A 12,722-nucleotide genomic window follows, 5' to 3' on the forward strand; every position below is an offset into this window, starting at 1 on the left:
GGGCACGACCGTGCTGGGCGCCTTCGACCCGCTGCGCGCCCTCCGCGCCGTCTGCGACGAGTTCCGCATGTGGCTGCACGTCGACGGCTCCTGGGGCGGCGCCGTCTGCTTCTCCGCCCGCCACGCCCACCGCCTCGACGGCTGCGCGCTCGCCGACTCCGTCACCCTCACCCCGCACAAGATGCTCGGCGTGCCCATGACCTGCTCCTTCCTGCTGACCGGCGACCTGCGCGCCTTCCGCGCCGCCAACGCCCTCCGCGCCGGCTACCTCTTCCACGGGCCCGAGAGCCCCGACGACGTCTGGGACCTCGCCGACCTGACAATGCAGTGCGGCCGGCGCGGCGACGCCCTCAAGCTCGCCCTCTCCTGGGTCTACTACGGCGCCCGCGGCTTCGAGCGCGCCGTCGACCACGCCTTCGACATGGCCCTCCGCCTGACCGCCCTCGTCCGCGCCGACCCCTGCTTCGAGCTCGTCTCCCCCGACCCGCCGCCCTGTCTGCAGGTCTGCTTCTACTACGCGCCTGGCCGTCGCGCCGCCGCCGCCGCCGCCCCCGACGAGAACACGGCCCGCACGAGGGCGATGGTGCAGCGGCTGGTGGCTCGCGGCTTCATGGTCGACTTTGCGCCCGGCCCCCGCGGCTCCATGTTCAGAGTCGTCGTCAACTGCCAGACGCTGTGCGGCACCGTCGACGGGCTCTTCGCCGCCTTGCAAGACGTCGGGCGCGAGGTTTGCGGCGCCGACGACACCGAGCTCTCCCCGCGCACCGGGTAGCTGGACTTGCACTTGGGCGTCGTTGCAATCGTCGTCGTCTCGTCTTGTCTCGTCCCGCCTGCTTCCCGAGCGTGCCATCTGCACGCGCTTGCAGACTGCAACGGCTGGTATACATGTATCTATGTATGTACGTGCGTGTAGTATAATACCCATGCAGAGCGGGACATGGCAAAGCCGCCTGTTGCAGTTGAAAGAAATCCCATGTGCCCCGGTACCTGCCTGGCTCGCCAACGCCGAATGATGAGGTTACCTTTACCTCCGCCGCCGCCCCCCCAAAAACACAAACAAACAAACCCAGGAAAGTGCTCAACAATGCCATCCCATGTCGCCATGCTCCAAACGGCACGGCGCGGCACTCAAAACACACGACTGATGCTCGGTCCGACCCAGTGCGCCTGCTCGCAGTGCCTCTTACTCCTCCAGCTTTCGATGCGGTCCTGGACCCATCCACTCCGGTACTCTACCCACTTTCCTCGAGGCTTGCCGTCGACTTCATCGTCGGGTATTGCCTCGCTGCCCCCGCCGTCTAGCAGGTACTCGGGGTTCCGAGCCGCTCCGTACCTCACTGACTTCATCGCAATGCACCTCTTCTCGTCGCCTCCTCGCCAGTTCCACTGGAGACAGTCCCCGTGACCGTGACAGTATTGCTCGCAGGTTTCGGGGCTGTTGATGGATGCCTCGGCGGGCGGCGCCCAGCCGTCCCAGTCTCCGTTGTCCCAGTTCTTGAGAGTCCCATGCCCGCCGGGGAGCCGTAGATGCCACAGGTCAGAGTACAGCATGGGGCGCTGTCGGCGTGTGTTAGCTAGGAGGCCGAGGGCGAGGGGCGGGGGTGTGGTGACCACGCAGTCCGTGCCACTTACATGCAGCTGTCGTTTCCCAAACTCCCAGTGCCACAAGTCGACCATGTCTTTGGGCTGCGTCTTGTGCAGCGTCAAGGCCGGCTGGCACCAGTGCAAATCACCAAAGGGAATGTTGTGGAGGGGGTGAGGGTTGAACATGGGCCAGTACCCTTGCAGCTGGACGGTGCTGTTCCAGAGAGCCCATCCAAGCACGCTGTCGCCGCAGCAGTCTTCGGCCACGAGGTGCTGCCACTTCTCCGTGACGTGAGGCTCGACGTAGTGGCCATTGGCGTCTGTCTCGCGGTGCAACAGCGCCTTGATTGCGGCCCTGCTCAAAACCACGCCAGGTCCGCCATTAGCGAACCACGTGTCGGCGTCTCGGTCGGCGTCGTGGCGGCCGGGAGATGGCGAGCCCATGTAGATGGGCGTGTCGGGATCGAAGGCTTGGAGAAATCGAAAGACGTTGTCCCAGAAGACGTACGTGTCCGCCTCGTAGAAGAAGTAGAAGGCCTTGCCGGGCTTGGCCAGCCAGGCGCGTTCGACCATGGGGAGGAACTTGTACTTGTCGAGAATCCAGCCGTTGATTGGCGTCTGCGTCTTGTCCTTGAGGGTGCCGTTCTTTTGCATTTCCCGTTGCTCCATGTAGTTTCGGAAATCGGGATTCGCAGTCAGGTTGTAGCAGGCGGCGGGTAGATGGGCGAGCACGTCAACGGTTCGGTGGCCATGAACGACCTCGTCCGTGTCCGAGACGACCAACAAGTCGTCCTTGTCGAAGCATGACGACACAGAGCTGAAGCTCGCACGGAGCCTGTCCCCGTCTTCGCTGTGGCCGATCTTCAAGACGGGCTGGACGTGGTTGAGGAGATGGCTGGGGAAAGAGGCGCACAGGTCGGCCCTGCTCGTTCCTTCCGGATCGTCAAAGGCGACGGGAGAGAAGTGACTGGCTGACTCGGCGGCGTAGGCGGCGGGGCCCACGTGCTCCCGATCGAAGGGCAGCAAGCCTCTCTTGCTGGCTTGGTCGTGGCGAGGGAAAGTGAGCAACATGGCAGCGGTCAGGACGAAGGCCAAGACGCCAATGACTGTGCGCACGACTCGCCTGGTAAGCATCAAGCTCATGCGCCGTGCTTCAAACAGCCCGCTGAGCATCGTCATGATGTGATTGTGCCTTGTCAGCACGGCATCGCAAACGCAGTCGGCGCCCACCACTCACGGTCAGTAGCGGCGAGGCGGGTGCGTGATGAAAGAAAGTTGAGAGATGCGGGTGGCGCCGGGCTGCCATGGTATGGCCCATTGGCCAGCACGCGTCAGTGTCACACGAAAAAATGAGCGTGGTCCATGCCACACCTTTTTGTGTGGTAGACCACCTCGTCAGCTAACGTTATATGCGACAGGATGGCAACTCCACAAACGTTTCGACATGCGGATACGGGGTTGATTGTGGGGGGAGGGTGGGGTCCTCGGAAAATTTAAGCTCTTTCGCGCCAATAAATCCAATAAATCGTCTCGGACTATTTTTCCGCCTTCAACGCTCGGGGCTAGCAAAACGGGGCTTCGTGCGCGCGATTGACGCAATCGGCAAGCGGTGAGGGTCGGCATGCGCAGAGCCGTCATTTCTCGAACGAATGGTCAGGTCACGACCGAGTATGCCAACTTGGTGCCGATTCGTTCCTCAAGACGATGCAATTGCCAAAGGCAAAGTCAAGCAATCCGTCACACTCGCAGGCGGCGTTGAGTCAATAAACGTCATCCCGGACGAGCCCCGCGGCGCCGTCGCCTTCGCCGCCCAGCCCGTTTTGCATGACGCGGTCCGCTCCAGGGCCGCCGACGAGACGACCGGCGAGGGCATACAGGGCGAGCCTCAGCTGTTTCGCAAAGATCTGTGGTTCCGGGGGCACCGCCGGCTCGCCGTACTGCCCTCGGTCAACCTGTAGTACTCGGTCGAGAAGGGCAGCATGATCAAACAGTCCGATGGCTTCACGGGAGACACCGTGTCAGGGCAAGATGCGTCCGGGGACAGCATCTACGTACTAGCAGCTCGATCTGCCGGACAAGGTCAAATGCATGCCGACCCGGGACGGGCAGTATTGACAGTTGTGGAACGAGACTCTGAAGCCGTGACTTTCCACCGGGCCGGCCGCTGTGCACATTATAGAGCTGGTGGCTCCGGGCTAATCGGCGGTTTTCTCGTTTGCGTCACTAGTTCCCGGTTGGGTCATGGTGCTCATCTCTCGCTGTAGATGGCAACTGGCCAAGTGGATGTATAACAGTCATCGAGTCAACGCACACTGTCATTGATACATGCTAGTTTTAGAGTGCATGGCGTATTTGCTGTTGGATGATTTCAACGGCGCCGTTCCGACGGCTCAAGGGGCCCAACGATGTCCTCTCCTGCGGGTTGTCCAACATATGGATCGACAGCACTTGGGTCGGGGGAAGAAATGGGCACTCATCATGATATGCGGCCGGTAGAGACTCCGTGGTCAATAGCGCTCGTCATTGGCCGAATCGAGACACCCAAACATCCATGGTCCTGACCTCTTCACCGTTCAGCAGCTCAACCGCGCCAACGACGGCCTCTCTGGCCGAGAGAAGCGTGGTCCTGAGCGTCGCGTCCGTCACGAGCTGGTCAATTTCGTCGAGGAACCACTTGCTCTTCACCGTCCCGACTTCCCACGACCCGTCGAGAAGGGCGGCATCGGGGACGACGACGTCTTCATTCTCCAGAGCCCAGCCACTCCGCGCGGCGGCGGCCTTGATGCTCACGGGACCCAAGAGACAGCGAATGTTGGCTTCGCTCGCCCGGTTATGGGCCTCGAGCGTAGCGCGTGCAATGGCAGCCATGACATGGGGCACAGCAGCCCTCTCCCTGGCTGTGAGGGCATACTCTGCCACCAACAGCTTGGCGGCACGACCCTTGAGCGCCGCCAGCATCCTGTTCAACGTGTCTGGCGCGTCAAAGTACCAGACGCAGTGAGCCAAGACGGCAAAGTCCCACCTCTTGTCGGGATGGCCAGCGAGGAACTCGACGGGTTCTGCGTGATGCCAGGTGATTCGGTCCCCTACCGGACCGGCCGACAGGTGAGCCTGCGACTTGGCAAGGGTGAAGGGCGCGCCGTAGTCGGGACGACCTGGATCCATGGCATCGACGTGGCCACGGGGGCCGACTGCCTCGGCGAGGACGGCGGTGCAGGTGCCCTGTCCGCAGCCAATTTCGAGGACTCTGCCGCCCTGTGGTACCTGCCATGAGTTGACCAGCCTGATACGGTGTTGCGCCTGGCCGATTTCGACGGAGATGTGTTTGGGGTCGTCGAGGATGGCGTAGGAGGCGATCTTGCGAGCGGCTTCGGCCGCGAGGGGTGCAAATGGCGACATTGCGGGTTGGAATAGGAACTCGGCGGTCCGCCCATGCGGTTCAGGCAAGGCGAGGTTGACGCGCCGACACGGCTACTCCGTACACTTATGTTTACTCTCGGCTCTTACCCTCGACTAGCATGTCGATCAGTCACCAGTGGTCACTGATGAGTCCATTCAACTCCGGTGGAGCTGACTCAGCAGTCAGCGCAACGGCATCTGGCAACAAATACGCTCCTTACCCCATGACTCCCATCCCAAACGGTGATGCAATCGAAAAAAAAAAGACAAAAAGAACCAAAAGCAAAGGGGGGGGGGGGGGAGAGGTTCCAGAGACACCTAACCCTTGGCCCCTTTCACGGCCATTCGAAACTGGCCGATTGACTACCCTGCACCAAATGCCAGCTTCTTCGTCTCCTTCATCACCAACCGCGCGCCGTGCTTTGGTGTTCTCGTCCGTGGCGCGAATTCTCCTGTAGACGTGCGCCTGTAGCTGTCGGTCCCATTTGTTCGCTCGCCGCTTGCCGCGAGAGACCGCGTCCCACCTGGGTTTTTGACATGTCCATGCGCGTTTGTGATGAACGGGATACTACGAGGGCTGCAGAGAAAATCCTTGAGCATTCTCAAGCTACGAATTACGCTTGCCATGTCCTGTCCATCCTTGGCTTTGACGCCGTCACGTCACTCCGTCTTCCCTCGCAGCAAGGCCAATGCTGGGCCCGCGGGCGGACGAGCAACCGATTCTTTACATGTAAGTGGCACCATGTGTTACGACTACGATATGACACGTCTAGAGTGACTTTGGTGCCATCTCACGTACGACGACAGAGCTCCCGCCATCTCAAGCAGATATGAAATAGCCGCCGTACCGGATTGCCAAGAACAAAGCACTTGTCACGCACAAGTTCAAGGCAATATTCGGACCTTTGCGACTTTTGCAGCATTCGTCAACCCCAGAAAATCTCCAATTGCTCGGCGCGAGATGCGGGCGTCGCCCACGGCGCGATATCCAGTTCCGCAGCCTCGTAGTATGACGGGAGTCGTGCAGTGGGAAAGGAGACAAATCTTGTCTGCTCTGCGGGCCTGCGGGTGAGCCCATCCGAGGTGTCCCTTCTCCGTCATGAGGAGCCGCATGCAGGACTGGATGGTGTTTAGAAAACAATGTGCTTCCCGAGGGGGGAGTCTTTTCAGCGGCGGGCGCGGTCCATGTCCTCGTCCACCACTCGATAGTCCGCCCGTACACGACAAACGACCGATTCTCCGCCAGCCAGGTACACACGGACTGGTACGGAGTCGGCGATATCGCAACCGGCAGCAGCTCTTGCAGCTGCTCTGCAGACTTGACGTCCCAAAGACGGCACACGTTGCCGCCGGGAGCCGTCGACGACGACGCGCCCGTGGCCCCGTAGAGCAACTCGGTCGAAAGCAGGGGCCGGGATATCACAAGAGATGTTTCATCGTCCGACCCATGCGGCGTTACCAGCCGGTGCGGCAGGGCCACGGTGTGGGCGGAGGCGTCCTCGCCGGGCATGGAAAAGGCACTGCCCAGGCCGTCCACGGCGTTAAAGAAGGCACCCTCGGCGTTTAGCTCGAGGCCGGAGATGGAAATGTCCGGACGCAGACTCCCCCCGCCGTTGGCAGCCAGGGCATGATCCAGCGGAATTGTCTCTGAGCAACGGCGTCATCGAGGTCCGTCCAGTCGGGAACCCACGACGGCAGCTCTCACTCCGGCGTCCGACGGGCGCTCCGGAGGTAGACGACATCAAGGGGCATGTTGTTCTCCAGCAACGCCGTTGCGAACTCGGCAAAGCAGTCGGTGACGGAGCCCATGTAGCTCGGCTCCGGGACGGACGGCAGGCCGCCGAATGCGAGGCCCAGCAGGGCAAACAGCTTGTCCCGAGGATCCGCTGCCAGAGAAGACGTCGAGCGGTGCAGCGCATCCAACAGGCGGATGGGCGTCTGGGTCAAGGCATCCCTCCGAACTCGGCGCAGCGGCGCAAACCTGGCGACGTTTTTCGTCCGCCAGGCGTCCTCGCGCGTTGACGAAGCTTCCGTCCGGGCAGCAGTCGCAGCTGACGTCGACGGCCTGCCGGGGAATCCTATCCTCCCCGCAGTACAGAGTGACCCGCGAGGCGACGGCCGGCTCCTGGATGATCCAGACGCGGCTCCAGAACGGCCTCTTGAGCAGGCGCCGAAAGACGGGGTGAGTCGAGAGAGGCAGGCATCTCTGTCGAGCCTGGGAGCTCGGCCAGCCCACAGAAGTGAGACAGTTCCTGCGCTCACGTCACTCGACAAGGACATATTGCCGTGCTGCAACGCAAAAAGGAATCATCGACTCTATTCCTTCCCGGCGGCAGGGCAGCCTTCTAGGTGCTTTACTTTGTGCGCCCTCAGGGCCACGGCCATGCTTTCAAGCAACTCACTCACCTTGACAGCCTTGGCCAGCACTCGTCCGCAAAGTACCACCACCATCACCATCATGAAGTGCGGCATCTGCAAAGTCACGGTTCTCCTCCCTGCTTCAGTCGTTCTGCCTTGTCGCAGGTAAAAGCGCAAAATCTCGGGCAGAAACAGGTGTGTCTGGATAAACGTCAGCCTCTCCTCGCCTCCCGAGCAAGACGCTTCTGGGGTCCATGTGTCACATATTCACCCAAGTCACCAGTCAAGCTCGCCCGGCCAAGCTCCAAAGGCGTAATCATAACAACTACACAAGCAAATAAATGCACGAAAAGCCACCCCTTGCCCGGCCCAAGATCAAAACTCCATCCCTCCCGTATCAGCATCCCAAAGCCCAAAATATCCGTCCCATCTTCCCACATCTCGCAGTCCGGCCTCGCAACACTCTAGTCTTCCACGTACTCGTGCCCCCTCGTCGGACTGTTCGACTGGCTACGGCTCTCGATAGTATCAACCATCTGTAGCACCCTGGTGCGAGGCTTCTCGAATCGAATCGCCTCGGCGGTGAAAACCGCGCCAGACGACCTCCTCCCCGAATCGTCGGTCGAGTGGCTGAATCTCGGATCAGCAAAGTCCACGTGCAAAAAGTCGTGGTCCTCGTCCGCCTGAGAATACGGCCTGTAAGCACTCTCTCTCTCTGCCGGTTGCACCGTCGACACGGACGAGTGCCTGTCTGGGTCGACCAGCTCGGCGACCTGTGGCTCGTGCAGCTGGTCCGTCTCGTTGAACCTCGCCCCCTTGTGCGACGCGCCCTCGGCCCCCGTCTGCGATTCGGCGTCGCCGTTGACGACGCGCAAGCGCTCTTTCGGCACCGTGAACACGACCTGCACCAGGCGCTGCTCCACGGCCCGCTCGATGTCCCAGTCGTTTTCGGGCTGCGAACCTCCCCCGGCAACGGAGCTGGCCGCGTCGGGGCCGTCCTCCCAGTCTAGACGGCCTTGCTTCCTTCTAAGAAGCTCGCCGGGAAGACCGACGCGGGGCTCGAAGTCGCCTCCGCATTGCTCCATTTCCGGCTGCGTGGCCGAGTGCTCCGACGACGCTCCCGGCGGCGAGCCGCCCGACTGGGAGAAGACGCGCCCGAGGGACCCGAGCCAGCCTCGCCGCGGTTTTGACTTGGACGGCGACGGCGGCAGGGTCGAATCTTGGTCGTCAAAGGTGCTCGTGCCGGCGGACGGGGCCGGGCGTCCCAGCAAAGCCGGCCCTTCGGCCTGCAGCGGCGCGAAACCAGATTTGGCGGTGTTGTAGCTGCTCGAGGAGGAACTGCTGGGTTTGGGATGATCGGCCCCGGGCAGCATTCCGCCGAGAAAAGTCGCTGATTTCCGATGAGACTGCGAACGTCGCAGACTGTCTGTCGCGCTGCGGTTCGACTCGGACAGGTTGGAGCTGCTTCTGGATTCGTCGTCTCGCAGAGCCGCTGAGCGCGTCGAGCTCTTTTGTGTGGGCGACCTGCGGCCCTGCCGGGAAGAGTTGTATCTGTCCAGCAGCAAATCGGCGGCATCCACGTCGGATACCCAGTCTTGGACGTCTGGATCGTACCGGCGGCGTGCCTCGGGACTCGGCGTGGCCGGCGTAGCCGAGGAGGACCGATTGCTAGGCGGGGACAGGAACGAGGGCGCGGCAGCTGTGGGCGTCACGAACGGATCCGAGTGCTCCTCTGAAGTTGGTGTAAGCGGCTCCGTGGCAAGTTGCGGCGCCTTGGGATATTCGTCCTCCTCGTCCTCCAGGATGGGATGGATGCGGCCAAGGGGCGAGGCGAACGCGCTGAAGCGAGTCTCGGCGGGCGAATAGCCTCCTCTCATGCCCCGACTCATGACGGGTTTCCTCGTGACTGCGCGTCCGTTGCCGTCGTCGTGAGGCGCCCTCGTCCCTCGAAGAGATTCGTAGCCCACGGACGTGTCCGATGCGCCCTGGTGACCAGCGTTGCCGGGCGCATGCCACGGAAACGCATCGTCACGTTCCGTCGTCTCGTCCACATCGTGGGTCAAGTATCTCGCATCCTGCGCCATCATCTGGGCGGTCCCGTCACTCCGCGACGTCTGCCGCCTCTCGTTGAGCCTCCTCCTCCGCATGCGGAGTGCGAGAACAACAAGTGCCAAGATCAGCCCGAGACCCAGGCCGAGACCTAGTCCGAGCCCCAGCTTCCTAGACTGTGCGGGCTCATTCCCGGCCCCGGGGGCATCGCGCGACCCTTTGCCCGCCAGGGTTTCCCCCGGCGTCGGGTTGGTATAAGAGTCCGACCACGACATGGACGTGACGTTGAGGAAACGCGGCGCGCCGCCAGACGAGGCTTGACCTTTGGAGCTCCCGCCAGGAGCAGACGTCTCCCAGCCGCCATACACCATCATCACATTGCCGGGCAGCATCGCGGCTCCGTGGCCGTAGACGCCGTTTCCGCCAGGTTGTTCCCGCGGAACGCTCCACTTCCAAGAACTGTACGCCTGCGAGAGCTGCAGGACGACGAGTTGCGGCTCGGCAGCGTTGCTGACATCGCCAACCCATCCGCCCAGGATGACAATCGATGCTCCGTCTTCGGTCAAGACGGCCGAGTGCCCAGATCGGCCTTCGACGTCACGGTCAGCCCGTCTGGCGAGCTCGTTTCCTGCCGCGGCATCCGGCGCCCCAATGTTGATGTAGGACCACGACTCTTCGGGGAGGTTCCACACGGCAGCCGTGCTCATGTTGATAAAGGCCTCTTGGGTGTGGCCGCCCAACAGCACAAAGCCGGCTTGCTGTGAAAGCTCACCAGAGATGTTTGTCACCGAAGCCGGCAGCTGGGTGAGGGTGAATCCGGCAATGGGCGTCCGCGGACCGGCAGTCGATGCCACGCGGAGGGAGTAGGCCGTATCAGGGGCCCGGTCACTCGGCACCAAGCTCATCATCGACCTCGTGTAATTGGCGCTCGACTGCCACGTTTCGGAGCCGGGGCCGGGAGCGCGGCACATGCCTCCGTAGGTGTAGATGGTGGGCTCGTCCATGGGGGGCGAGAGCCTTGACGAAAACGCCAAGGTGCCTCCGAGGAAGTACGGGCCTCGCGAAGATGGCTGCGGAGGGCCGCTCGAGCTCGTCGTCCGCCTCGACCACGCGCCTCCCCCGTCTCCCGACGACGACTCGCCCGAGAAGCTCCATAGCGAGCCCGCGGCTCCTTGGCACGACCCGGAATACACCACCACCGACCCGTTGCTCGTCCTCGCGGCCGCAAACGCCGTCGTTGCCGGCTGGTCCCTGAGAAAGGGCAGGTCCTTCGTTACCGGCGCGGGTTGCGCACCGGCCGTCACCGTCGTCGAGTAGTTGAAGGCGGAGAACAGCACGTCGCCGTCATCGCTCTGTGAAAAGACGTAGGCCAGGTCGGCGCCGCGGCAAGTCGACTTGTTCATGCACGCGGTTGGCATGAGGATCTGCGTCGGCGCGTAGGGGAACAAATGCGCCGACACAGCGGCCGGTCGTGCGGCCGCCAGACCTAGAGCAAGAAACGAAGCATTCCGTTTCCAGGCACCCGTCGTCTTCGTCCTCGAACCACGGGCCGCAGGTGCAGTTCCGGAGCCCGAGACGTCCTCGACGTCCCGCATCGCCCGCCCAGTCATCCGCCTTTCCCGTCCAAGTACGTCGGTGCTCTGCATATTCTGACGTGGTTCGATTATCTGACCAAGAGTTGTGGTTGACTCAACATCATGGTCGCGGCAGTAGTCTCGAGCGGTCTGGTCCTGTCGAAGCTGCAAAGCGACGGCGCAGCAAGCAGACAGGAGAATCGATTCGACTCGATGCCGAGGGAGCAGCGATGCCGGCGTCGATGCCGATGAATCTGGGCGCCTCCCTCACAAAGCTTTGTTTGCTTGGGCTGTGAAACAGGTGTCTGACACACACGACTACCAGCGGCGGCACGGTGAGTTGCAATCACACCTCGGCGACGTGTTTCCTCCTCGGACAATAGTCACGGGAAAAAAACAAGATCCGGCCAGCTCGCTCGTGCGGGTGTCCCCGATGGAAAAGGCGCACCGCTCTTCACGGTTCAAACAAGGCCGAGGAGCAAGCGACACGGCGCGCACGTTGCGGCCGTTATCACCGTTGGAAGTATGTACAAACAAACAGAAACTATGCTGCGTCTAGACCGTGGGAGGGGAAACGCAAAGTTCGAAAGCGCGAGGAGACAAAGGCAACGGTTGCCAATGGTGTTTGATCAACCCTGCCCCTGCACACACCGTCCCACCAGTCTCATGCAAGGCGAAGCACAGATGAGGGGTCCAGATGGCTCGGGGTCCCTCTGCCCACCAAATATTGCCGACGCAAAAGGCATCCCATCCCGCCAAGTACGGAGTACACGAGTCACTCTTTCAGGTCCAAGTCTAAGACTGAACCACGGACAGTGGTTGCGGTGGGTGTGACGGGCAGAACACGGGTCGCATCTTTTCATCCACGCATGAAACGAAATCTCGCCGCAAACCCCGCCAATGCAGGGCGGAAGAAGGCTCGGATTTCGCCTCAGCAGTGCGCGCGCAATGGGGATGCGCGCTGCCCGGGTGGGTGTTGAGACGGTTTTGTTGTGACGGCCGGTTGCTGCGGAAACCGAGAGACGCAAATCCGGTGGTTGGTCAAGCTCGCGGAGAAAGGGGAGAAAGGCGGGGCTACCGGTTTGGCACGGCCCAGTGTGCTCACGAGGCCACAGCGCCGCGGTATCGCGTGCGGCCAAAGGTCTGTCGAGTAATCGGATCAATTGACGATGAATACATCACGGAGCGCACGAACAAATAAATCCCATTCGGCTGCGGGCCGAGTAAGTGAACGCAATGCAGCCAGCGCGCCCACGCAGCATGACCTGCTCCTTTCCGCATCTGCAAGTCATATTTGCCTGCGCGGGCTGCGGCCATGCGGGAGACCCGATGTCGCGCCTATCTGATCTCATCCACGCATTGCCGTTGAACAGGTTGCATCACATCCTGGACGACACTTGGTGTTTTCTTCTCAAGCAGAAAGAGAGCACACTCGACATTCGCATCCAGACCAGCACTGCATCGCGTGACAGGTGCAGGATTACTCCGTGTGCGCAAAGTTATCCAAAAGTGGCCGCGGTCGCGTCCGAGACTCCACAGAACAAAGAGAGTCCCCGGTGCGACGGACAGTCGACAACTCTCAAGGTTGAGCTCACGACTCTCCAAGAATACGAATAGTCGTGCATGCAACCGACCGCACATTTCGAGAAAAAAAAAAAAAAAAAAAAAAAAAAAAAAAAAAAAAAAACATCCACGGCCCAACGTGCACGCCCACGCCCTGCCCCGTACTGGGAATTACTGCAAGGCTTCATTCAAGTC

At 61.5% G+C, this 12,722-nt stretch overlaps 5 protein-coding genes across 5 annotated transcripts; 2 read left to right on the forward strand and 3 right to left on the reverse strand.

Moving 5' to 3' along the window:
* Positions 1–67: 67 nt before the first annotated feature.
* Positions 68–772, forward strand: MAM_02633 (Pyridoxal phosphate-dependent decarboxylase; the record flags this gene model as incomplete). The annotated part of the gene is made up of 1 exon (XM_040821432.1): positions 68–772. One exon carries the CDS (start codon positions 68–70, stop codon positions 770–772), a length of 705 nt encoding a protein of 234 aa, XP_040680846.1.
* A 356-nt stretch (positions 773–1,128) lies between these two features.
* Positions 1,129–2,763, reverse strand: MAM_02634 (Fringe-like protein; the record flags this gene model as incomplete). The annotated part of the gene is made up of 2 exons (XM_040821433.1): positions 1,129–1,557; positions 1,633–2,763. The coding sequence occupies 2 exons, from the start codon at positions 2,761–2,763 to the stop codon at positions 1,129–1,131; spliced, it is 1,560 nt and encodes a 519-aa protein (XP_040680847.1).
* A 470-nt stretch (positions 2,764–3,233) lies between these two features.
* On the forward strand, positions 3,234–3,542 carry MAM_02635 (glycosyltransferase family 69 protein; the record flags this gene model as incomplete). Its single annotated transcript, XM_040821434.1, has 1 exon — positions 3,234–3,542. The coding sequence occupies one exon, from the start codon at positions 3,234–3,236 to the stop codon at positions 3,540–3,542; it is 309 nt and encodes a 102-aa protein (XP_040680848.1).
* Positions 3,543–4,104: 562 nt separating this feature from the next.
* MAM_02636 (uncharacterized protein) lies at positions 4,105–4,983 on the reverse strand (the record flags this gene model as incomplete). The annotated part of the gene is made up of 1 exon (XM_040821435.1): positions 4,105–4,983. The coding sequence occupies one exon, from the start codon at positions 4,981–4,983 to the stop codon at positions 4,105–4,107; it is 879 nt and encodes a 292-aa protein (XP_040680849.1).
* An 885-nt stretch (positions 4,984–5,868) lies between these two features.
* On the reverse strand, positions 5,869–10,985 carry MAM_02637 (Galactose oxidase/kelch, beta-propeller; the record flags this gene model as incomplete). The annotated part of the gene is made up of 5 exons (XM_040821436.1): positions 5,869–6,102; positions 6,242–6,630; positions 6,702–7,061; positions 7,390–7,478; positions 7,822–10,985. The coding sequence occupies 5 exons, from the start codon at positions 10,983–10,985 to the stop codon at positions 5,869–5,871; spliced, it is 4,236 nt and encodes a 1,411-aa protein (XP_040680850.1).
* Between the last annotated feature and the right edge of the window lie 1,737 nt (positions 10,986–12,722).

The sequence above is a fragment of the Metarhizium album genome (genome assembly GCF_000804445.1).
Source record: "Metarhizium album ARSEF 1941 chromosome Unknown scaffold_4, whole genome shotgun sequence".
Taxonomy (NCBI): domain Eukaryota; kingdom Fungi; phylum Ascomycota; class Sordariomycetes; order Hypocreales; family Clavicipitaceae; genus Metarhizium; species Metarhizium album.